Below are 24,195 nucleotides of genomic sequence, written 5' to 3'. Positions count from 1 at the left end.
GTTTTTTTTTTTTTTGTGTTTTTTTTTATGTGTTGCGTTCATTTGGTCAGAAGAATTTTGTTGTGAATTTTTCCATCTCACAGAAAGACATTCATTTGTGATAATAAAATCCTCCACAAATTTAATTTATTTCCTTAAAAATGCATTGTAAAATCTTTGATCTTCCCTTGTTGACTCCCTATGTTGGTTGGGACTGCTAATTCAAACCCTGCTGCGTGCATAAACAAACGCAACTGTCATTTACAGCCGTGTCCTTATTGAGCTGCGTCTCTATAAATTATCCCCGCTGCTTGCTGGCTCCGAGGCCTGTTGAGAAACTCCTAAATGTGTGCATGCAGCAGCTGCTGTGGATCCCGTGCTTGTTGTTTGGAATCTGACTTCAGCACAGCGTCACAGTCAGGCCTAAAAATAACTGAGTGAACGACAAGTAGTCCACCCCAGTGACTTGGCAAAAGCCTTTCGACATGCTGCCCACTCCATGTTGATCCAAACAGCCGCTACAATCAGTTGTCCTTGTTTTTGTGTTACTGGAAAGATGAGCCATCATTTCCATTCTCTGCTTCTGTGGTGAGTTTGCTGATTCCTTTGCTTAATTTTACAGGAAATGTAGTTTTTTTATTTTTTATTTTTTTTGTTTTTTTGGGTTGGGCTCAGGAATGATTAGCCTCAGACTGTTGCAGCGAGCTTGAGCCAAAAGCAGCTCGAAGTTCCCGTAACAAAACAGTGATGCCACAGTTTGAAAGAGGAGATACAATGCAAATGGAAGATCGAGAGAGGCTTTCTGCCTAACATTAGTTTTTTTTTTCGTCAGTGACAAATGAGTGAGTCCCTGTGCTGACCTCTTGTTTTGAAAGCTGCTGTTCGTCTGTGAATTGACAAACTCGAAGTGCTTCTTCAACCTAAATACTAGTCTGTCACAGAGCTATTAGATTCTAATAGTTTTAGGATTTTAGTTACACTGTTGGTAATGTTCTATGAAAATAAACTTTTCTGGCATGATTTTAATAATTTGTGGTCGATATTTAAATGTTTTCTTTTCGCCCCTGTATTTTTAGGTAACGACTCACCTCTGCTGTCGACTGTCTTCTATTTAAAAAAGCAAAACAAGATTCGACCCACGTTTCTACCGAAGCTCGACCATGGTGCGTAACGTGGATGACCTGGACTTCTGCCTGCCCTCCCATCCCCAGAGCATCCTGGAGGGCCTGCGTTCTCTGTGCTCCCATCCTAAACTGGTGGACGTGACGCTGAGCGCCGGCGGCCGGGACTTCCCCTGCCACCGCGGCGTGCTGGCCCTCTGCAGCTCCTACTTCCACTGCATGTTCTCGGGGGACTTCGTGGAGAGCATCGCGGCTCGCGTGGAGCTCCGCGACGTCGACCCCGACATCCTCGGCTGCCTGCTTGACTTTGCGTACACGGGCAAGCTGACCATCAACCAGAGCAACGTGGAGGGCTTGATCTGCACGTCCAGCCAGCTGCAGTTCCACACGGTGCGCACCGTTTGTAGCCGCTACCTCCAGCATCAGATCGATGCCACCAACTGCCTGGGCATCCTGGAGTTTGGGGAGATCCACGGCTGCCCCGAGGTGGTGGCCAAAGCGACTGCTTTCCTTTTGGAGAACTTTGAGGCTGTTCAACAAGGTGAGGAGTTTCTCTATTTGGGCAAAGACAGGCTGGTGGCGTGCCTGTCTGATGAAGGACTGCAGATCAGATCGGAGTGCGCTCGCGTTGAGGCCATCCTCAGATGGGTTAGGCACCACGAGGAGTCTCGGCTCTGCCACCTTCCTGAGCTCCTCACCATGTCCCGTCTCTTTCTACTCAGCCTGGACTACCTGGCAGGCACCCTGCTGAACGACAGTTTGGTGCAGGCCTCTCCCAACTGCAGGGAGATAGTGGAAAAAATCCTCAGAGAGGTGAGTGCACTCACTCTTCTTCGTCTTCTTCTTCAGCAGCTTTGCTTGCTCTGTAGATGTGGATTTCAGAAAACAAAATAAAAAAACACCCTGCATTTTACCTTTGTAGAAAAAGAATTTGGCACCGGAGTGTCTGGAGAGACTCAATGCTGAGAGTCCTCAGCCAAACCTTCAAGAAGTGCTGTTTGTCATGGGAGGGCGCTCGCTGGATGACTCAGACGATGAAGAAGACTCCGATGAAGATGGGGATCGAGACCCCAGACTCACGAGGCTGCCGCCCCGGAACTGTGGCTTCTACAACACAAAGACGAGTAAGAAAATCTCCGAAAAGTGGAAGAGAAACACACAAATTCTTTGGCGAAATTCAAAGCTTCAGCTCAGTGTAACTTCTGGTTCCTTCTCTTAATCTTCAGAATTGTTGGGAAATATCTCCCTGATTCCTTAAAAACAGTCTGGCAGATGTGGAAGGCTGCTAAATGTAGCGCTGACAGAAAAATGGCTCTGCAAGAAATGTGGCCTGGATGTGACAAAATTGGATCATCCTTTCTGTTCCTCAAATGAGCGTTTCATTGTGCAGGCTGGAGGGAGACACTCGTGTTCTGTTCTTCACATGGGCGGTGGGGGAAAAGATTTAAAGATTTCTGGTTTTATGTGGAGGAACAACAGCTCCGGCCAGAAGCTGAGGGTCTTCCAAAAAAGTTACAATTCTTGACTGCAAGCAGTAACCGAACTGCGTTTTACTGCAATGCCAACAGTTCTCCAAATTGTCTTTGCATGCATTTGCAATTTTCACCCAGTTTATATCAGGATTATTTATTTGACACCAGCTTGGTTCGCTTTTAGAGTCATATTACTGTCCTCACAACAACATAAAACTGTTTTCCAAACACATTTACAGAAAGCTAATAAAATCAGGAGTATTCAAAGTGTGTGGCCTTCCCTCTGGAAGTATTTTGAGTAAAGTTCCAAATGTACCCGTTCTTAGTTTCTCAATTCCAGTAAGCCGGTCGCTTCATGTTTGTGACATCTGATCCAGTCAGACTCTCAAACACTGATAGTGCCTCCTTCAAAAGCCCGGACACACATGAAACTCGCTCTCTTTCCTGACTCGAAGAAACAAAAACTTCACAAAAACATTATGGAACCACTTCATCTGATCTACTTTTGTTCAGTCATGGATCTTTTAGACATTATTTACCAAATCCCCTCTTTCCCCTGAAACTTTTTTTTTCCCCCCAATATCTGGTCTATAAAAAGAATAACTACAGAAGTCACCCCTCTGGCCGACATCCTCACAGCGCAAACCAAACTTCAAAATATGCTTCAAATCTGCATAGTCCAGTTTGTCCCTCATAACACATCAGGCAGTCGACCGTAGCCCAAAAAAATAAACTATTTAGTGATAAAGGAGACGTGGGGCGGCTGCTACTGCCGGTGTGTGAAGGTTAGCATGTGGCTTCAGTCTGTCGTGGATAGCTCCGCCTCTTCACCCTCCTCCGCTTTGGAAAAGCCAAAGACTCAGATTCTGCTTGGTACTGAAGTCAAAGTTGTCCTGACGCAGGTTAGGAAGCTTCCAGTGTGAAGAAGAAGTAAAAACTCAAACTTTCACACGCTGGATGCTAATGGATAAACTTGTTACGTCTTTTCTTTATGTAAATGAAAATAAAGGATCCTTAACTTCAGTTCCTCAATGTTTCTCTCTTTAGAACAGTGGCATATACTTCCTAACTTCCCCAATCCCAACAAGTGGGGTTACTCCATGGTCTGCCTAAACAACGACGTCTATGTCACAGGTGAGTCCGTGTCTGCGGAAGCTTCACAGTAAAATTCCCAAAAAAGTAAAAATAAATTAGAAAAGCAGAGCAGTTTCTCTCAGAGGTTTCACAAAGTGGTCCTGTGTGTCTGGCAGGGGGCTCGAGGGGTACGAACACCAACACCTGGTCGACCACAGAGACCTGGAAGTACATCACAAGAGAGGGCAGGTGGGTTACTGTGGCGCCCATGCTTCGGCCTCGTACTAACCACACCTCGGCAACGCTTAATGGGGAGATTTACGTCATCGGAGGTGAGGAAAAACAAATAATATCCTCCTCGCATGTGGTTCCTTAATTCTGCAGTAGATAAACTCCAGGAAATCATCTGCTCTTGACCCAGTAACCTTCTAACTGTTAAGACCTGCCGTGTGTCTCACCCGTAGAGGAATATGAACAGTAAACCCGTGAACGCTGTCAGAACATGATCCAACCTTCGTTCCTCCTTTAGGTACCACACTAGATCACGTAGAGGTCGAGCATTATGATCCGTACAGCGACTCCTGGGCCTTGACGTGTCCCGCCTTAAAGTATGTGACGAACTTCACTGCCACCGCCTGCCATGGGAAGCTGTACGTGATTGGCTCCTGTGCCGTCAAGTACAATGCTCTGGCCATGCAGTGCTACAACCCCGTCATAGGTGAGGTTGCCTCATATTGCTAAATATTGTAATTCATGCAAATTGTACTATTTCAGCCTGCAGGTGTTTCCATGTTTTGTTTTGTTTTTTTGTTTGTTTGTTTTACAAATGCTCTGAAGTCAGTCTCACTTCCATTGGTTCATCCCTCTTCCTGTTTTCTGCTCTTCACAAATGAGTAAATGAGTAACTGTTGCAGGGCAGGCGGCAGGCAGCAGTGGGCTGGAGGTTAGAGAAGCCGGTTCAGAGATTGGCGGGTTTGCATGATGTATGCCGGTGACAGGTTGGCCCTGCAGCTGCCTGATCAAGGCTCTTGACCTCTCTCAGGGACACGAGGTCAACCAGAGTCGGGCTTTTCACGATGGTCGTTCAGCACAAGCTGACATTAGCAGAGAAAATAATTCAGAACTGTAAATCTTTAAAAATGGTCCTATTTTTTTGTTAATCCTGTTTAATTGTAGTTAACCATTATAAAGTCACAGACTTACACACATAATCATCTATTTATTTCTGTTTCACTCTGAATTACTATTTTTTTATGTTTCATTTACTTTTTTCTTTTAATCTGCAGATACCTGGACCAGCATATGTTCACCCTTCATCCCCAAGTATTTATCCTCCCCTCGCTCTGTCTGCGTGGACGGAACCATCTACCTGGTGGCCGATAACACCAAAAAAGTCTACTCATACGATCCAGATGCAAACATCTGGCAGAAGGTAGACATCAGGTCGCTGTGATCCACTGAGGAAGGCCTGTTCATTTGCACCTCATCAATGCTGCACTCGTGTTCCTCTGTTCAGGTGCAGCTCCTGCACATGCTCCATGAGAACGGCGGCCTGGTGACACTGAACGGGAAGCTCTTCGTCACCGGAGGTCACTGGAAAGGAATGGAGGGGGATTACGGAGTGGAGGTGGAGATGTACAACCGGTCGTCCAACACCTGGGAGGTGGAGTGCTTCCTCCCCAGGCTGTGGTTCTACAGCGGGGTCTGCACCATCTTCCTGGACCCCTCCCAGTGGCCTGCGCTCTTTCCCGTTGAGTCGCCATGAGGGCGACGCCTTCCGGACAGGACTGAAACTCGGGGTCACAGAGGTCACGGAGACACAGTGTTCCCTCCATATGCTGCACTGCAAATAGAATGTTTATCCCCAGATGTCATTGTGCCCCAGAATAGCCGCTGTTACCTGATCCTCCGGTATTCTCCACCGAGCTGAGCTCCTCCAGCATGTGTGGATTCACACAGTGTATCATCTGCTCCAGACCGGGATTTCTTTTCCTTTTTTTGTGGTATTTCCTAAAGGTGCTTGTGAATTAGTAAATCTTTGTAGACATAGTTTACAGGAAGTGTTTTTTTTGGTGTATTCTATTTGTGTTTGCTGTTGTTTCATTTTAAAATGCTCTGGTTGTGAATAAAAGAGTCGATCAGATGTAAATGCTGCGTGTGGCGAATGTTCTGGCTGCAGTGATCATTAACCCGCTGGAATCCAGTTTGTTGGCTCGTGGCGTCGGCACAGCCATGGAAACGGTCAGGCCAGCGTTTCATTTCCATGACAACGGCCCGGTGTTGTGTCGAGCTTTGAATGAATGCGAGGGAGGGTCATGTCCCTGTCGCGGGAGCGCGCACGTAGCAGAATGCGGGGCTTTAACCCTTTAACCGTTGCTTTCACGGTGGCGTAGTGGTTAGCACTGTCGCCTCACTCGGTAGCCTTCCTTCACTCTGTCAGCTGAGAAACCAAACTGAGCACAGCTGTGTTGAAGATGGATATTTCTGTTCTTCAAGACATTCTGTAAGAGTTTTGCTAAGTGATAAAACTCAACCAAATCATGTAATAACACATAAATGATAGGGTTTTTTTTTCACTAAGTTGATTGTTTTCCCCCTTAAACTTTACCTGTTGAGTCCTGCTGTCCTTGAATATGATGTCTTAATTACTGAAAAGGTGAATTAAATGTGACTTATTAGGCTTAATGGATGTATATGTGGATATAAATACTGTTATTTGCTGCAAAGTTAGCTTAACAACTTTTTTCTAGTTTCAAGAAAAATGCATAAATAAGCTGCAATAACCTGGAAACGTAGATACTACAAAAACAACACCTACTTCAAACACTAGCAGAACTACTGTCTCTCTTAATTTTCATTCTTTCACCCACTAGTCCCATATAAAAGAGTAAAAATGTTCTACTATTTTTACTCTTTAATTGATAATTCAAGTTCTGGTTTATTCTGTGTGGAGGAATGCCACAGAGATGGATAAATAAGAGATTAATAAAGTTATTCTATTTAATTCGGTTGTACTTTCAGGAAAATATAAAAAAAGATGCACTACATGTGCGTGAGAGAGTGATATTTCATCCACATAGATATTATTTATCTCAAAGAACTCAAATGGATAATAATAATAATTTAAAAAATTATGTTTTCAATTGTTTTTACTACAATTCTTATATCTGCGCGCGTGTGTGTGTGCTTGTTTGTTTGTAGTCTGTGTGTTTGTGTATGTGTGAGTCTGTGTTTGTTTGTAGTTTGTGTGTGTGTGTGTGTGTGTGTGTGTGTGTGTGTGTGTGTGTGTGTGTGTGTGTGTGTGTGTGTGTGTGTGTGTGTGTGTGTGTGTGTTGGGGGGTCAATCGACAGTCACGCAGAACTTGCCATAACACCGGAAGCGTGCGGTCACCATAGCAACGTGTGCACTGCTGCCCCACGTCTGCAGACGCTCGTGAAGTTTCCTGATGTTCAAGTTGTGTCAGTGATTTTTTTTTATTATTATTTACAGTAGATTTTCATCTGTTTCATCAGATTTCTCCTCAGCAGACTCAGTCTGAGTAGAGTTGTTTTTTTATTTTTATTTTTTTTATTTTGACGACGTGCCCGTGCTGTGATTGATTTTTGAAGGCGTCCCGGTGGAAGTGGTTTGGTTTGGTTTGGTTTGGTCGAAAAGTGTGACTCTGGAAGACTAAAGATCCTCTGAAAGCTGGGCCCGGCTGCGCCATGAGCTCTCAGCGGGAGCAGGGCGCAGACTCCCCGGGGCTGGAGGCTGTGATTCAGGTTGGTAACATGAAACAATCAGCTGGATGTCAGGACATGTGCGGGAAGGCGCACTTCTGCCAGAAACCAATTTTGCACAGTAATTGTGAGCAATGCCTCTTTAATATTTTTTATTCAGTTTCCAGTCTAAAAGTTCAGGTTACTCTAAGGCAAGGTAAATTTATTTCTTCAGCAGCATTCTGACTCAAGTGCTTTACAAAGAAATAAAGGAAGTGCATCAAAGCCAGGCAATAAATAGTACTAATCTGAAGAGTTTAAGACTGTGAACATTAAAAGGAAAACAAATATTAAGCCAAGCTAAAAACTTTAAGGTAAAAGTGACAAAACAAGTAAATCTGTTGTTTTATGGAAAGCCTGAGCAGATATTAGTGTTGTAAGTTCTGGTTTAAAATGAGTGTGTGTGTCATCAGGAACTAAGCTGTTTCACATTGTTTCTTCTGACTTTAGGAAACTAATATAATCTAATTTAAACCTCAGGGGTTGGATGGTTCTATACTGGTAAATCTGACATGTATTTAAGCCGAGACCATTCAGAGCTTTACAGATTTTGAAGTGGATCCTTTCACACACAGGCAGCCTGTGCAGACTGAATCTCAGGTCTACTGTGCTCCACCCTCTTTGTGTGACTGAAGACTCTGGATGAGCTGCAGCTGTCTAACACAGCTTTTACTGAGACCTGTAAACCACTGGAAACACTCTTTATCATCCTGTAAAGGTATCATGAAAAATATATTGTCCAGCAAGTTCACAATTTATCAAAAGTATCGTAAGTGTCACTTATTGGCAATCATGTAAGCACACAAGGAAATTGTCATCGTTATTCTTAGTTTAAATTTCTTGTACATAATGTCAAAATATATTGATAAAGATCTAAAGGTGTTTATTGTTTTTAGATTGAGCCACTTTTGAGAAGTGTGTTTGTAACAAATATGCCCAGTTAGTGCTGGACAAACATTATTCAGGACGCCATTTGTCTTAGATTCCATGTGTCTTATATACCTCTTCTTTTCTGGTTTCGTCCTGCTGTAGCACATCTAATTGTTATGGGCTGCTTATCGGGCCATTTGATGGGAGATTATGTTTCTGACACAGTCATGTAGGGTGACGGAACAAATCCTAACATCAACACAGGGAAAACAGAGACACACAGACACACCGGTACATTCATCTGTCTTCTACACCGGCTGAGCCTGTGCAGGGTCACAGGGTCATGGAGCCAATCCCAGATCACTATGGGTGAGGGCAGGATACACACCGTATCCAGTGTATCACAGAACAAACACACACATACTTGAATTCACATCTGCAGGGAATTCAGCGTCACCAGTCATCTTCAGGTGTGTGTTTCTGGACTGTGGATGAAACCCACACACCGGATCCTGAGGACATTTCACACCGAGAGACAAGTGATGGCAGGAAGGAGAGAATGATCGAAAACATTTCTGAAAACTCTTGAGAGTCAAACTTCAGTGTGATGCGGATGAGGAAGTCATGTCGACAAAAAGATCAACAATGTGTCAATGTGCGGAAGACGGAGTGGGAGAATGGAAATTGTATTTTATTATTAAAGGGGAGACTGCTTTCTCTGAGGTCCATTTAGGGATGGGAAGGTGCAATAAATCAGTTTTATCATTTTAGTTTGAAATATCAAACTATGGAAGTGTTGACTATTATAATTCTTGTGAAAATGAATTTTTTGTAGCACACGGTAATTATTTTGCTTAACTTAAAGGTGCTGTAGGCAGGATTCGGCATCTCCGCCATCTTGCTTAGGGTTACCTAAGCAAGATGGCAATTTGACCCATCTAAGATGGCGATTTGAAACCCAGCACAGCTAATCCTGTCTTGTTTTCTCTGACATCACGCCCTTACACAAGTTAAGCTCCTCCCACAAGAACGTGCGACAAACGCCCCTCGACCAATCACGGTTAGAGCCTCATGGGCTCTTCTGATTGGTCAACGATACCAGGAGCTGTGGAGATTCCTTTTCAGCTCAGAACAGAGACAGATGGAAACGCTGTGCCCTCGCGGTAGTGCAATTATGCTACACTCCTAAAGGATTATCAATGGATACTCTAACATTTAATCCAAAGAAAACACAGAAAAATTAGCATTGACTAGCAAAATCCTGCCTACAGCACCTTTAATCAATTTAAATGATTTAAAAACTCATTTATATCCAAACAAAAATGTGTCAGTTATTCTGCCTCATGCTATTTCTCCAAATTTTTCTGGAGAAGTATTTTTTGCACATGAAACTCAGCAAAATAAGTGGAAGTGGAAATCCACAGACACTGCTTTAATGGCTAAACAGTCATAATTTCTATGATTATTATTAGATTGGTTTAGATGAGGGACGACTGTGTGAAGGAGTTTTAACCGGTGTCACTGTTGCTGAGCTCAGAACTTCCAAGTCTTTCTTCTGATGCGTTGACTGGTGTGAATGTAGAAGCTGGAGGAGTCTCTGCTTCGCTCTGAGGGCAGCTCCGGAGAGAGGACGCTTCAGGGCGAGAGAGGAGAACTTGGCTCCTCGCCGATGCCACTTTCTGCTCGCATTCGCCAGATCATCACCTGCAACCTGGCCGAGCAGCCAGCCGGTACGGACAGCCAGTTTTATCTCGGTGTGCATGCGGCCAGCCGAAGCCTGGACCTTGCTGAGACATCAGTTGCTGGATTGACGTGAGTCCAGCTTGACACTTCTTCATTGGCTGATCTGCTTCCTGCTCCCAGGCGAGGGCCGCGAGGCCGGCGAGCCGGAGGAGAGCCGGGCCCCGAGGGGGCCGCCGTCTCCGAGCCGGACGGACCGTGACCGGCTGCCAGTCAAACACAGCGCTCTCACAGACAGGGTAGGAGTGACACACGACACACTCTCACTCCAGGAACAGGCTGGAGAATCACACCGCAGGATTTAAAGCGCCTTCTGACCTTACTGCTGAAACAGGAACATGAAAATCTGAGTGGACACCAGAATTCATTGTCTTTTATTTCACATACTCATCATTAGACCTCGATTCAACACCATCAGGTCATTCCATTTCAAAATACCTTCACACTGCAGACGTAAGTCCATACGTTGAAACCATTTCTGCCCCAATGTTTCTGTATTTTAGTATACTTTCTTGTTTTTGTTGATTTTTCTAATTAACATTTGCAGAAAAATTAAAAAAATTAAAAATATCAATTGTGATGGCCTGCCCATTAATGAGTCAAAGATTTTCTTTTTAAACGTCCAGTAATCTTGGAATTAAATCAGAAACAGAATATCTTTATTATCGTTCTATCAAATCACTGAAATTTCAGTGCATTCCTTGAAGAGCGTAATAAATAGAACAGAATAGAAGTCATCTTCCAGTTGGCGCCACAGCACTACAGTCCCTTTTTCTGAGGCCTTTGCAGTTGCTGGATACTTTGACATCATGTTTTGATGATTTAGCGCAGATCCAGGCTTGGATTTTTTCTTATATTTGTCAGTTCAACTGAGAGTGACCCCTGTGCAACATAATCGGTCCTCTTTGAACCTTTCTTGAACTTTTAATCCACTTTCACTATTTTCCACATGAGCTGTGTTTCCTGCTTGAGTCTCTGTTGGAAAACATTTCAGGATGCTGAAAGGCCTCTCTTCCAGGAGTCACATGGGTGCAAGGTGGGGATTTCATGTAGTTTTGATTGGAGAGGAGATCAATAAGGTGAGCAACACTGGAGCACTGCCTGCAGAAATCCTTTTTCCATTTGAAATGCAATACGGTTCCGGTAAACATTGAAGCAGCGCAGCTCTTTCCAGCAGGGAAAGCCTTTCTGGAGCTGAACAAACAAACAGTGTGAGGAGAAGAAGCAGCACAGTGGTGAAAACTACAGACCGACTCGTGATTACAGTAATGCGTCTTTACGCACGCTATACTTTTATAGATTTTCCTCTGTTTAATGGCTGTTAAAATATGGTTGACATATAAAAGTAAGCAGTATGTAAGCACCCATTGTGTGCTGGTCGGTGCGTATGCGTCTGGACACACGCGTGCGTGTGTGTTTGTGCGGGCGGAGGGGGTTCATGAAGGGCTTCCTTGTGGTCTGCTCAGGTAGACTCAGACCCCCCTGTGCTCAGGAGGGCCGGCGTCTCCCTTCTTTGCCCCCCATGGCTGCCCTTCCATGTGGCCGCCGCTGCTGCTCGCTGGGTGTGTGTGTAGGGGGAGTGCGACTGTGAAGGTCACCAGCCGCCTCTCTCGAGACCCACGAAGAAAAAGTTCATTTTCCCCGTTGCACAAAGCAGCCATTGGTGATTAACACTACCCTCATTCTGCTGCCTAAATCTAATGAACTCCCCCTGCTTGCTTTGCTCTTGGAACTTATTTTAAAACCCAGAGCTATAAATATAACTTAATTAGCACAGCAGCTATAAATAGCTTGTTTATTTTGTTTCTATTTTTAGATGTGTGAAAAGGTAAAGAAGTGGGAGCTGATGAGGTTTTATGTTCAAACAGAAGGAAGTTGAGTCTGATTGTTTTGTAAGTGCAGGAGTACATTAGACTAATACAGATTTAATCAAAGCTCCACTCTTCCCAGCTTTGTTTTGTCTTTTTTATTCATTATCAGCATGAAACTGAGGGCTTCTTGCTTCTTTATGGTGTTAATGCTGCGAATCAGTCAGTGCCTCACTGACAATACAGACTGCATTTGAACATGCAGAGCAACAATTGTACGTTTGTAAACGTCTCATTCAGCCCGCGCTCCAGACGTATCACACAAGAAATGACCTGCTTCAGTGTGATTTGAACCCAAAATCAGTCACTTACTCTTGATAATCCATTTATAGACACTGTTGTTGCCAGCTGCCTTGATCATACCTTATACGCGGTTTATGAATTTCAAAGTGTACTAATACAGACTGATCTGTGTGTGATCTTCCTACCGCAGGGTGTCAAAAACATGTATCATACCTGGTGTCACAGTCGTAGGCTGACAGTGTCTAGAAACTGGGTCAGGCGGAGGTAGAGACCAAAAAATGAGCTGAAAGCTCAACTCTAATAATCCTCAGAACACAGGGAGGGCACATGAGGAGGAGCTGGAGGGCTAGTCTGGTGCCAGACCCTCAGAAAGTGGAGGGTTGAACGCCCAGAGGGAGGGGAGAGAAGCAGGTGAATCACATGAGGGTCACTGGACAGTTGGGAGTAAAGAAGGAATGGTGAATCAACCAATGACACGAGGAGCCAGCTTATGGGAGGCGGATTTGAAGGGAAGGTCCTGAGCCGAGAGTTGCTGTCCCACCCAGGACCGCAGAGCCAGGGAGTCAGTCCGTCACACGTTTGTATGATATCTGTATGATAATCCTGTGCAAGAGGACCATGGAGAGGGTCTTCCTGGGTGACAGGAAACAAGGGAGAAGTGGGTGCTCTAGATGACTGGAAACCTCCTGCTCAGGCACAAAAAAATGACTGGGTAGAACAGAGGGAGACCTGACTGACAGCAATAGGTCCAAGAGCCAAACGAAGACTTCTGTACCTCCTTTAGGCCAGTTTACTTCACAGCATTTTGCCACTTAAATCTTTATTTCGCTCTGTTAAATGAATTTGATGTGTCAGTGGATGAGGAAATTACTCACAGTATGAATTTAATGAAACCCACATAATTCAGTAAATACAGAAATAATGCATTTACCTCTGAAGGCGTGCAGTGTGGAACCATTTGTGTCATTTTTCAGGTATGTTTTCAAATGTCTCGGTCAGTTTTGCTGTTCGTTACAAACAAAATGGCTCCTGCGATGCGACACATTCCTTTATAAACTGTGCTTATAATGTCGGATGAAATTATGTATGACCAAAATGTTCAATTTTCCACAGTTTTGTTTGAGCGTGTTTGAGCTGACTGAAGACCATTAACGTAACACTGCTGAAGCCACACCTGGACTCTGACAGCCTTCCTCTTTACTCTCCCTGATCTCTGGTGACCCAGGAAAACTGAACCCGAACCAGGATAAACCTTGACCCAGTTTGTCGGTTTGATGGCTCTGATGGTTGGAGAGCATGTTGGGGTGAATTCTGAACCCTCTGTGTTGCTTTTGGAGCAGCGCCAGTGTGCGTTTTCTCAGACGTGGACATCCATACTCCGCTGCCTGAACACTCGGTGACTGCTTGCATAATATTGCAGAGTGGCAACCCGCCGGATAAAGATAACTCTTTGCTGAATGATTTCTGACACCATCTGCCGTTTTCCAGTGCCCGCTGGAATCCAGAGTCCCCCGAGTGTCTCCATAAGAACCCCGTCACACATAGCTGGAGCAGATAAAGTCTGTTTTCAGGGATTGTGTTACTGTCCTTCACCATTCCGCGCCCCTCTGTTTCCAGTTTGTTTTTGCTGCTGCCACAAACGTATTCATTAAGATTTCCGTTTCAGTGGATGGTTGCCAGAAAGTCCAACTCTCTCATTCGTCAATGATCAATTGTAAAAATTAATTGACTTCCCTGGAGGAAATATGCTCACAAGTCATTCTGAATGTTGAGATCGTGATGAAAGCATTCCCTTAAACCTTTCAGCATTCGGCATTAAACATCTCCTGTTACCCCACTTTAAAGTTAAACATTAAGCATACCTTTCAGTTCCTCTTCACATGTCAAACGTGTCTAATCAGATGTGAAGTCTTGAACTGATTGACTGGATGTGTAGGTTTCATAAGACATTTTATTTGCCAGGGGAGAGGGCCCGTTGTACTGTTTTGGGTTTTTGTTTTTTTTTTGTCACATATGTACCACTTAATGCTCTGTGCTCTGGTTCACCATGGCCACAGACCCAAAATATCGAAGCTAACCACTGCTTTGAAGAGAAAGCTCATCTAAAAGCGCACGTCATGGATTTCCTTCGTCATGCTGATCTGAGGCCTGCACTACGAAGTGGGATTAACATACCCGGGATACCTCTCCGTTTTCTGGGTTGACTTACACAGACATGCACCATCCTTGATAAGCAGCACTACAAAGCTGGTTATCAACTCGACGGTTCAAACCAGGGTTTTCCAGTGATGATCAGCAAAACCCTGCAGGGCAGCTCACTTCCCCATGGAAGAGCAGACAAGTATTCTTCTTAAATACATAACATTTTGCAATATGAATTCATCAGACAATGTAAAGGTAAAGCATTCTGGTCACTCAGTTTCCCCTTATTCCGGCAGAGGTTCGGAGCAGAGCTTCCTCATGCTCTTCCTTTAGTTTAGATTCTCCATTCAGTTCTTTTGAGGCTTAGCTCTCTAGATGAGCACGTCTTGTGTTGGAATATTAATTCCTCACCATGACAGCACCAGTAGTTGTCGTTGCATAAATTTACCTGGAGTTCTTTGTGAAGTGCATTGGTTTCAACATTAGACTTTTTTTTTATGAAACTCCAAGCTTCCAAGCATTTGTGAAATGTCCACAAAATAAATAAATAAATAAATAAAATACCAAAACACATCCTACATTCACTGGTATTTTTTCTCTTTGAATTTTGTCAAATCCTGATGTGCCACAAATGACTTAATTTTAGGCAACATTTGGAAAATATACTGATGGATTCCATATCAGCTACAGTGTTTTTCTTTATGCTAAAGCCGGTTAAAGCTGTTCATCTATCAAGACACACAATTTCTGTTGCATTCAGGTTTCGGGTTTTCACTAATTCACCCTCACAGTAGGTCTTAAATGTCTGCTGTGCACTCCACTTCCTAAAACAGTATAGTTTCCAGAGCATCAACTAAAAAAAGAAAAAAAAAAGTTATTTTAGTTAAAGAAAACATATTATATTTGTTCTCTGTATTTATCTCATTTCATAAAGTCATTCTGTGGGCTGAGATGGACCAAGTGTCAGGCCAGTTTTGGCCCACAGACCACAGCTTTAGACACCGTGAGCACACGTGCGCCAGTGTCTACCCTGAAGAATGGAGGATGAACTGTAAAACTGCATAAAAGGATGATAGAAGTTATATAAACGTTCTTCAGTGTTGAGTTGATTCACTGCATCAAAAGACCTTGAAAATCACCACAACAAACTCATCTGGCACAGCAGCGTCCGCCACATGCTTCTCAGTAGAGAATCAGAATGTACAGAAATGTCTTCAAATTTCACAGATCACCTACATCCTATATTTGCTCCACAATCAAACCTTCAGTATTTCCCAACACGCTTGCAGCGGTCCACCCCCCTCCCTCCATTCCCCGTGTTTGTTATCCCACATTGTGTAATTACCGTCAGTGATCGTACATAAACAGCTTTCACAATCAGCTGGGACTCTTTCATGGAGTCAGCACTCATGGGGTGCTGTGAAGGGAGGAGGGGGAACGCTTATGTTGTTCAAGTAGGATAGTAAGTTTTTGGGCAGCTTGGGGGCGATGGACATCCGCTCCAGCTGTGTTTAGGAATCTGACAGATAGTGCACTCCATTAATTCCCTTTATTAAGCCTCTGGGCCCAGGCCAAGCCAGGGAAAACGATTGCAGCTGTAACCCTTCACATGCTGGCTGGACCGTGCACTTACGGCCAGATGTCGCGCTGGGTGAGTCAGAGATAGAGAGAAAGAGGACTGAGGTTGTAAATAAATGTCTGAACGTGTCTTAAAACATGTATCTGTATAATAAACAGGTTTGGATCTGCATTGCTCTTATTGTAACTACATGAGATCAACAATCAAATCAATGCATTGCAAATGACAAGACAGTCGTCAAAACCCTTCTCGACTGGTGACCTATCAGATCTCCAAATGTTGTGACTTAGTTCAGCGAGTGAAAATTATAATCATAGCTGGGTAACTGAATGAATCGGATTTTGATCTACCACATGAGCACAGCAGCAAGTTTTGGCCCAAACACCAAAGGCCTTCACAAGAGCCTTGAAAATGATTCTCTTGTTGCTTGTTGGCAGATGAATCAAAGTGAAATTATCCCTTGATGTTGTTTGAAATATTTATCAAAAGAGACAATATGAGGAGTGGCACAAATCATAAATATCAAGAAATATAAAAAGCTAATTCAAAGCACATTTTAAGAGCATGAAATGTCTTACACTTTGGAGTTCAAGAAACAGATACTTAGGAATGAAAAAAAAAAAAAGAGAAAAGAAACTATAGAGGCCATATGGGAGAATGAAACATGCCTTTACATACCGGCTGTTTTTGTATAAATTGCATTTTGAACATTATTGCAGAGTGGCAGTAGATGACCTCAAAGAGTCCGGCTGTTGTGGGATCGTGCTCAGCTCACGTTAGAGAACCGTGGAGGCTGCTCAAGCACTGAAGCAGATCATAAATAGCAAGGGTGTTCGGCGAGCACACTTCTGGGCCCCCAGTAAGCTCTGTAAGCCCGTGAGTTAGGGCAGATGGAGGCCTGGGATTACTTGCCTCTTTCCTTTTGCTTTCACAGTCACCACTGCATGGGTGTGTTAAGAAGAACAATGAGTTCAAGCTCACTCGGAGACGTGGGTGATGCGATTTAATGATGCAAGCCAAGCAAGGGAGTGGATGGCCGCGGTATGGATGCAAGTTTGAGCGAAGGTGGGGGTCTCCTCACCGGACTGTTGTGGCGCCCTCTTGGGAGTTCTCCTGCACGGAGCATGGCTAATCCGGAGCAGCCCCCGGCCTCCTGCTTTACGGCTGACTGGGGAGAAACCATAAAAAAGCGTCATCTCTGCAGTGTGTGGAGTTGGGGCGAGGCACTGGCAAGAAGCCTAAACACTGCAGCTATGCATGAAAAAGCGCAAACAACCCTCCCCATCAGGGCAGGGCGGGGACCCTCAGGAGTTGCCATGGACACCTGGTCACTGAGTGCACAGCAAGGTAGAGAGGCTGCAGTCAGCAGCAACGGCCCAGTGTTGATGGAACTGAACCTACTTTACTCGGAGAACACTGGTGGCGATGTTTAGCACAGTTTGTAAATGGTAATGGGCAGCATTGTCGATGAAAATAATTCAGTGAAAACAAGTTTTTGTTTGTCCCTTTATCTGCTCAGCACAATAAAGCTAGATGTAAGTATGGCCTTTACCTCTGAAACCAGCCCAGCCGTCTTGAGATTAAGTATATGCTTTTTGGTGTTGTGTATCATCGATAACCTGTCTCTGACACTGGTTTGCTTCACTGTGTGACCAGTGTTTCAGGTAAATGTAATCTGGAGGGTTTCCTTTCTTGTCTTTCAGATTTCATTGAGATTTAGATCTACCTTTTTTTTTTTTTTTTTGTTAAACTAGGTCATTTTATAACCCTAGTTTTTTTTTCATTTAATTAAATTTTTTTCCCTCCAACCATTGCATGGTGAATTTGTTTGTGTTCTAAGAATCATTATCCTTTGGAAAGGTCCGCCCTTGGCTCAGCTTCAGCTTCCGGACAGATGTCCTGTCACTATTTGCAAGCTCTCTTTGATATCGTGCAGAGTTCACAGTTGAATCAAACACTGAAAACTGTCAAAATTCCCAAGTGAAACTGTGGAAGTATTTTACTATTGGATTCTTCTTCTGATTTTCCTTTCCTTTTTTTTTTTTTTTTTAATCCTCCAAACATTGTCACAACTACAAACATTTGTTATTTTTCTCAAACACATTTTTCTAAGTACATTACATGTATTTTTCTTATATAATTTACTTGCAGGTTAAACCAGTGCAATTTCTTTGTGAATGTGTAAACATTCACTTTAACACCAACAGATACAAGCAACACCTGTAGACACCTCAAAGATTTACAGTGTAAATGTTTGAGGTGAGATTCTGGGATTCTTGCAAACTTTGATTCCGGCTCTCACCAGACATTTAGTCTTAACTGTCGCAGCTGATAGTGGTTGAGAGGCAGCAATGCCTTGGACGGGTTATCTGTCCTTCAGAGAGCCAACAGGAAGAGGCTGACAGACACACACAACTACTGAGATGCCATTTCAACACACTCACGTATTGTAATGTAATCCATAATTGCATTGATTTTTTGGCATGTTCACAAGGAAAACATGCAAACTATACACAGAGAGATCCCCAAGCTCAGCAGAAAGTGACATGCTCAACGTGAGGCAAGCGTACTACACGTTACAGATGTAATGCTTGACTTTCTGCCTGTGGTCTAGGTTAAACTAAAGGTGCTCAAAGGTTTATTGGTACTAAGTTCTTTTTACTCACTAAATGTTATTGTATTATATTCTGTACTGTTGAAAACTGAAGTGCTTAAGACCACTGTGGAGTGCTGAGTCAGGTTTTTACTCAGTTCTACTCACCATAAAGGAACCTGTGTATTCAAAATGTGTGTTTTATCTCTTTGATGAGCTATTATTTATTTTTCTTAAATGTTTTGACTAAAAATCATGTTAAATAGTGATTCAGCTTTTTAATATGCAAGTATTTACAGCGAAAAAACAAAACTCTAAAGCTGTCTTTTTTCTTGGTAAGGGCAAAGCACTTGTGTTGCTTCCATTACTGAAATTTTCATTTTCATTTGATTAATAATTTGTCTTTCATGTTTTAAAGGCAGTGACAGCTAAAGGGTGGCAGGAAATCTGCAGATAAAGCAGAGTGTGCTCACTTGCTTTTTTCTGTCAGTACCATCCCTTCATGTTTTTATTCATCGTCTCAATATGTCTGTGGAGCAATTCTGGACTCTCACCAGTGGCCAAAATTTATTATTCATTTACAGTAGTATTGGAACTCATGACAAGGCTTCAGGTGCAGATGGTCTTTGTGCAATAATAAACTTGCTGCAGCTTTGCATCCAAGGTGTATTTGTAAAGAAAAGTATTGTTTGTAAGTTCATGTTATTGCAACAGTTGTGCCAAAATACTTGAAAAGATGCATAATCACTCACTAATGCTCCATGCACAGCTGTTTCCAGGAGTCCCTTTAAACACAGCTGCTGCAGTTTTCTGTGTTTCAAACACTCCGCCCATGTTGTTCCTCCCTTCTCAGTCCCTAAAGCTGTCACCTCAACAACGGGCAGTAAAAGAAGTTTTTGTGCTTTCCAGGTTCTGAGTGAGGCAAAGAAAAAAAAAGAAAGAGAAAGAAAAAGCACACAGCCAAGCTGTTAGTGTAGTTTGTAGTATAAATTTCTGAAAAGGGCATTTGAAAATGTGTTAATAATGGTGGCAAAGTGGCGGGGTCCAGTGTTGAACAGTGAGACTATTGTCTTGGTGCTTTTGGAGCCTGCTAGAGAGATTAAGCACCCAGAGAAAAGATGAGGTACAGAAGAGTGCAGGGGAGGGAGTGGGTCGCAGGGTTGAGTTGAAGGGCTTGGATGGTGGTTTGGAGTGTGTTGCAGGGGAGGAGGGTCGGGAGGGTGTCCCTTTTCCTCCCCGTTTTAAATGAGAAGTCGGTGAGGGCAGCTGGAGGCACGCAGCGTGTTGTAGTGCAGTGCTCAAGGGCCATGTGGTTTGCATTAGTGAGGACAGGGTGTCTGGCACCAGCATAGAGAGTGGGTGGTGCAGAGGGAGTTTAGGTTGTATGAGGTTGAGAGGTTACAGGACATTGGGATTTCAGATATCGTGGAGAATATGAGATTCTTTAATGAAAAAGACCAGGACATTGATATCTCTGTTTTTAAATGCATTTTAGCAATACTGACTTGTATGCATAACAGTCATATATGTATTGTGTTGACAATATCATAATCTCATGTTATTGTTATTGCCATTACTCCTCTCATTTTTTGTTTTGGAACCATTTATGTCCCTACTAAATTTTGGAAGAGAGATATTGTTCTTTCTTTGAGTTTGATCATTTAAAAAAAAAACATAGCTATTTGTTACTGATTTATTTAATCATAATAGAGGAAATACCAGTGGAAATATCTACAAACAGTGGATTTTCCATCAAAGGGAGGAAATGCTACTAATATGCAGAAACATTTGGACACGGAGCATGTGATAACTCTTTGATGAATATCATGTCTTCGATACGCTCTGAAGTGAAACTGAACCCAGCAGCAGCGGCAACGTTGGCAGGTAGCTGCTGTTAATACTGCAGCTAACTAACAAGCTCCGTCTGGCATCATCATGTTAGTGCCGTTTGTCTCATTGTAAAACCTTGCTATCTCTAGCTGTTAACATTAATGTATGGTTTGTTTGTTTTTTATTTTCTGTTTGTTTGTTTGTTTTTTTTTTTTTTTAGTACCAAGGAGCTGATTAATATTTCAGTTGAAAGCAAAACAATTATGCTAAAACAACATCTTTCAATATGGCATTTACTAACACTTATTTGTGGTCTTTTTTTCAAGCTGGATCAGATACTGATGATACAGTCAGGAGGAGATTCAGATCAGGACAATGCATCAACAGGATCCCCCCAACTCCAGAGCAAAGAGAGGGTCTATAGAGAAAAGCTTCTGGCCTATCAGGAAGCACAGCAGAGACAAGTACAACTTGTTCAAAAGCTGCAGACCAAGGTGGCAACCAAGGCATCACACAGTAAAGACATCTCTGTTGGTAAACGGCTGAAACTCACTTTTCTTATCTGTGCACAACACCTGCATATTATTTAGGTTCTTCAGTACAAGAAGAGGTGTGGGGAACTAGAAGATCAAGTGCTGCAGAAGACGTCAGATTCTGAAAAGATGAGATTGTTGGTATGTTCAGACAGCAGTGTGCATTTCAAATATCTACATTTCTCAGATATATTGTGAAGCCAACAGACAGTAGTCTGTTATTAACGTGAACATTTTATTTCATTATATTGCTTTTAATTACCCGGAACCCTGTAAACATGTGATGTAAATAAGATTCGTTTTCATGATTGCAGAGCTCTGTCAAATCACAATATCAGTGTGAAGATACTCATCACATGTCTATCCAAGCAGTGTCCAGCCTTAAATCGGCATTCATTAACTTTATTTCCTCCCCTTACAACAACAGAAAGTCACAACACAACACCAAAAAGCCACAACACAACAACAAAAAGTCACAGCACAACACCAAAAGCCACAACACAGCAACAGATAGTTACAACACAACAAAAAGTCCACGACGGAAGTGGAACAGCTTTATTTTCGGGGGACAATATTTTCTGACGGACCAGTTTGATTGAGAGACTTTGATAAAATGTAAGTACAATACTGCTACTTGATAACTGCAATTAACGTGTTTTAAAAAATCAGCAATAATGGTTATCGCGCTGAAATTCTCATTTTATTATATATGTGCTCTGCCGTCAATCGTTTGGTTCCGTCAGAAATTATTGTCCCCCGAACCGGAACCAAAGCATGTTCGTCCAACCAGACTATTTGGAGAATTTAATGAAATGTACCGGTAAGTAAGTTTAATTGGATTTAGTTGAACTGTTTTATTGTCACTGTTACAAAGAAATTGAAACAAAGATAGACGGATGATATAATAGATGATTCAATAATAATACTTTAAATGATTACCCTGAAACAATGTCCCCTCACTTTACATTGCAACAAGGTTAATTCAGCGACATTACTTACATTGACCCCAAAAAATACTTTCGTTTTATCATTATACATCCCAGTTATGTTTGGTCCTAAGAAGGGCAGTACACTTCACTGTTGAAAAAAGCAAGCACTCAGAATGGTGCACCTTTCTGTATGTATAATTACCGGCTCTAACATAGCTAACATAGAGGGTAAGACGTGAAAAACACACACCTCTGCTAACACAACATAAACAATGCCTGTTCTCCACTTCCGTTGAGACCTTGAGGTCTTGTGTTGCTTTTTGTTATTGCGTTGCAACTTTTAAAGAAAAAAATCCTTGGTGAACCAGACAAGATCTTTTTTGGTTTGAATGAAGTGTTTTTAAGCCATGTGACTTTTAAGAGAATATATTTTCCTTGTACACTATTCTGGTCTCATTTCAAAGTTGGCTGTCTTGTGTGTAAACCTTCCATCCATCTTTGTCACATCACACTTTGGAGTGTGTTCCTCCTTCAAACCAACATGTTCATTTTCATTTTTCCTACTTTTCGCATGTCATATGCAAAATAACCAACAGAGGTCACAAAACACCTATTAATCATTTGTTTTTGCAATTTTGTTCTTTATTTGTGATTGCGGTGATTAATATGGTGTAAAATGAATTAGCAGGACACAATTCAGATAATATGAACACTAAAATTTTAGGTTTTATTTGTGAGCTTAACATCATGTACTTATTGTTTAACATCTGCAAAACCTGCATATTTTTGGTGTCATCTGCCAAACTGTAGATATTAAATAATTGCAGACACAAATTTCTGCTGTAAATAGGATTTGCACTTTTTTTGAAATGTGTCCAATTCAGTAGACTATTATTCTTGAATGTGTGGCCACCGTTGAGGTTTTGGATTCGTAGATGTGCACTGTAATATGTTGATTCATAGATATCCGGAAACTGCGAACCTATTTCTGCAACCACACACTAAAATATTATCTGGTTGCGAACTGTGGTGCGTTCAGCTGCAGGCCAACCTGGAGTCGGCTGAGCGGCAGCAGCAAGCAGAGCAGGATCTCCACAGAGCTACGCAGGATAAGCTGGAGGAGGCACAGAAAAGGTGAGTGATGGGAACTATAGCCAGGTAATAAAGAAGCCTGCCTGGCTTCTGTGTAAGTTACCCATTTGATGGGAAGAATGCACAAAGTTGCTCATTGGACACAGGTTTCAGAGTTGTAAATTCATGGACGAATGTTAAGGATCTGCTCCCGTTCTCTCTTTATTTCTTGTTTAGAATCTAAAATCAAGTCTAAATATTTCTGAGAAAGACCAGTGATATTCCCAGCAGTAACTCGAGGCGTTCTGTAGGGTTTTTTCTTCTTCTTTTTTTTCCCCTGCTGCTGCTGCTGCAGAAACTGCCCTCGCCAGATAACCTCAGCGTCCAATTTGTCAGGAAAAATTAGTGGGACTCCATCGGCCTTGTTCTCCAAAGTATTTTAATAATGCTTCACATTAAGTATGAGCCAACCTCTGGAATTAAGGTCATATTTTAATGCCCTGTGATTTATACAGTTAAGGGTCTGTATTTGAAATGCCCGTAATGGAAAGTTTGCAAGAAACTTATCATTTTTTACTGCTTAAAATATCACTCATTGCAGATTTACCAATCTTCATAAACTTCAGCGCTTTGTAGTGAAATGGCCTTTTAAAAGTGAGTCCACTGCTGTCATTTACACGTTGACATTACTGATTCTTTCCCTCATCATGCCTCTGCTGGTTTTAAACACGATATCATCGCTCACATGCAAACATGGGTTTGGCTCTCTCTCAGATAGATAACTGAACATAATGTAATGTACCGCACTGTAACAGGGTGTGTGTGTATGTGTTGACTGTGAGAATGATATAAACATTTTGTAAAAGACTCTACAAGCAGATCTGGTTTAAATTAAATATAAGTTGACACAGACATCATAAAACTGTCACACATGTTCACCCTGCGAATGGCAAGGGTGGATCTGAAGTCGATGGATGTTTGAGAGACATGTCGACTTGCTGCGGTGGGAGTTACTGACCAGCATCAAACAGGTTGTTTGTCATGGTGTCATTGTTATTGTATTTTTCCAGGTGTGCCAGCCTCAGCCAAGTGAATGCAATGCTACGTGAACAACTGGATCAGGCAGGCACCGTCAACAAAGGGCTCACAGAGAGCTTATGGAAAGCCCATGAAGACATTGAGTTGAGTGACACCATTCTGCGCAAGGAGCAAGAGGTGATCAGAACTGAAGACTCAGCTAAAAAATAAATATTTGGCGTCTCAAAAGTAACAGAGAAAGCTAAAGTTTGTATCTTTAATGCACAGAGATTGTGCAGTAAACTCCTGTTGAGTTCACATGGGGTTGGAATTCCATTCATAGCCAGTTTCATCAATTCATGCTCATTCCCTGTT

General features: G+C 42.6%; 2 protein-coding genes across 2 annotated transcripts in view; both read left to right on the top strand.

The window, feature by feature from the left end:
* Positions 1-107: 107 nt before the first annotated feature.
* On the top strand, positions 108-5,712 carry klhl30 (kelch-like family member 30). Its single transcript, XM_030082850.1, has 8 exons — positions 108-567; positions 1,056-1,913; positions 2,023-2,224; positions 3,620-3,706; positions 3,823-3,978; positions 4,176-4,364; positions 4,933-5,078; positions 5,163-5,712. The coding sequence occupies exons 2-8, from the start codon at positions 1,140-1,142 to the stop codon at positions 5,409-5,411; spliced, it is 1,803 nt and encodes a 600-aa protein (XP_029938710.1). The 5' UTR covers positions 108-567; positions 1,056-1,139; the 3' UTR covers positions 5,412-5,712.
* A 1,639-nt stretch (positions 5,713-7,351) lies between these two features.
* The window catches only part of crocc2 (ciliary rootlet coiled-coil, rootletin family member 2), a 35,601-nt gene continuing 18,757 nt past the window's right edge, over positions 7,352-24,195 (top strand). Inside the window, exons 1-7 of the mRNA XM_030082824.1 lie at positions 7,352-7,408; positions 9,858-10,005; positions 10,139-10,254; positions 20,597-20,764; positions 20,861-20,944; positions 22,772-22,866; positions 23,874-24,018. Of these exons, the coding sequence (XP_029938684.1) occupies positions 7,352-7,408; positions 9,858-10,005; positions 10,139-10,254; positions 20,597-20,764; positions 20,861-20,944; positions 22,772-22,866; positions 23,874-24,018 (813 nt within the window). The remainder of the gene's footprint in view (positions 7,409-9,857; positions 10,006-10,138; positions 10,255-20,596; positions 20,765-20,860; positions 20,945-22,771; positions 22,867-23,873; positions 24,019-24,195) is intronic.

Source organism: Salarias fasciatus, chromosome 23 (assembly GCF_902148845.1).
Source record: "Salarias fasciatus chromosome 23, fSalaFa1.1, whole genome shotgun sequence".
In the NCBI taxonomy this organism is placed as follows: domain Eukaryota; kingdom Metazoa; phylum Chordata; class Actinopteri; order Blenniiformes; family Blenniidae; genus Salarias; species Salarias fasciatus.
This window is presented reverse-complemented; position numbering and strand designations above follow the sequence as displayed.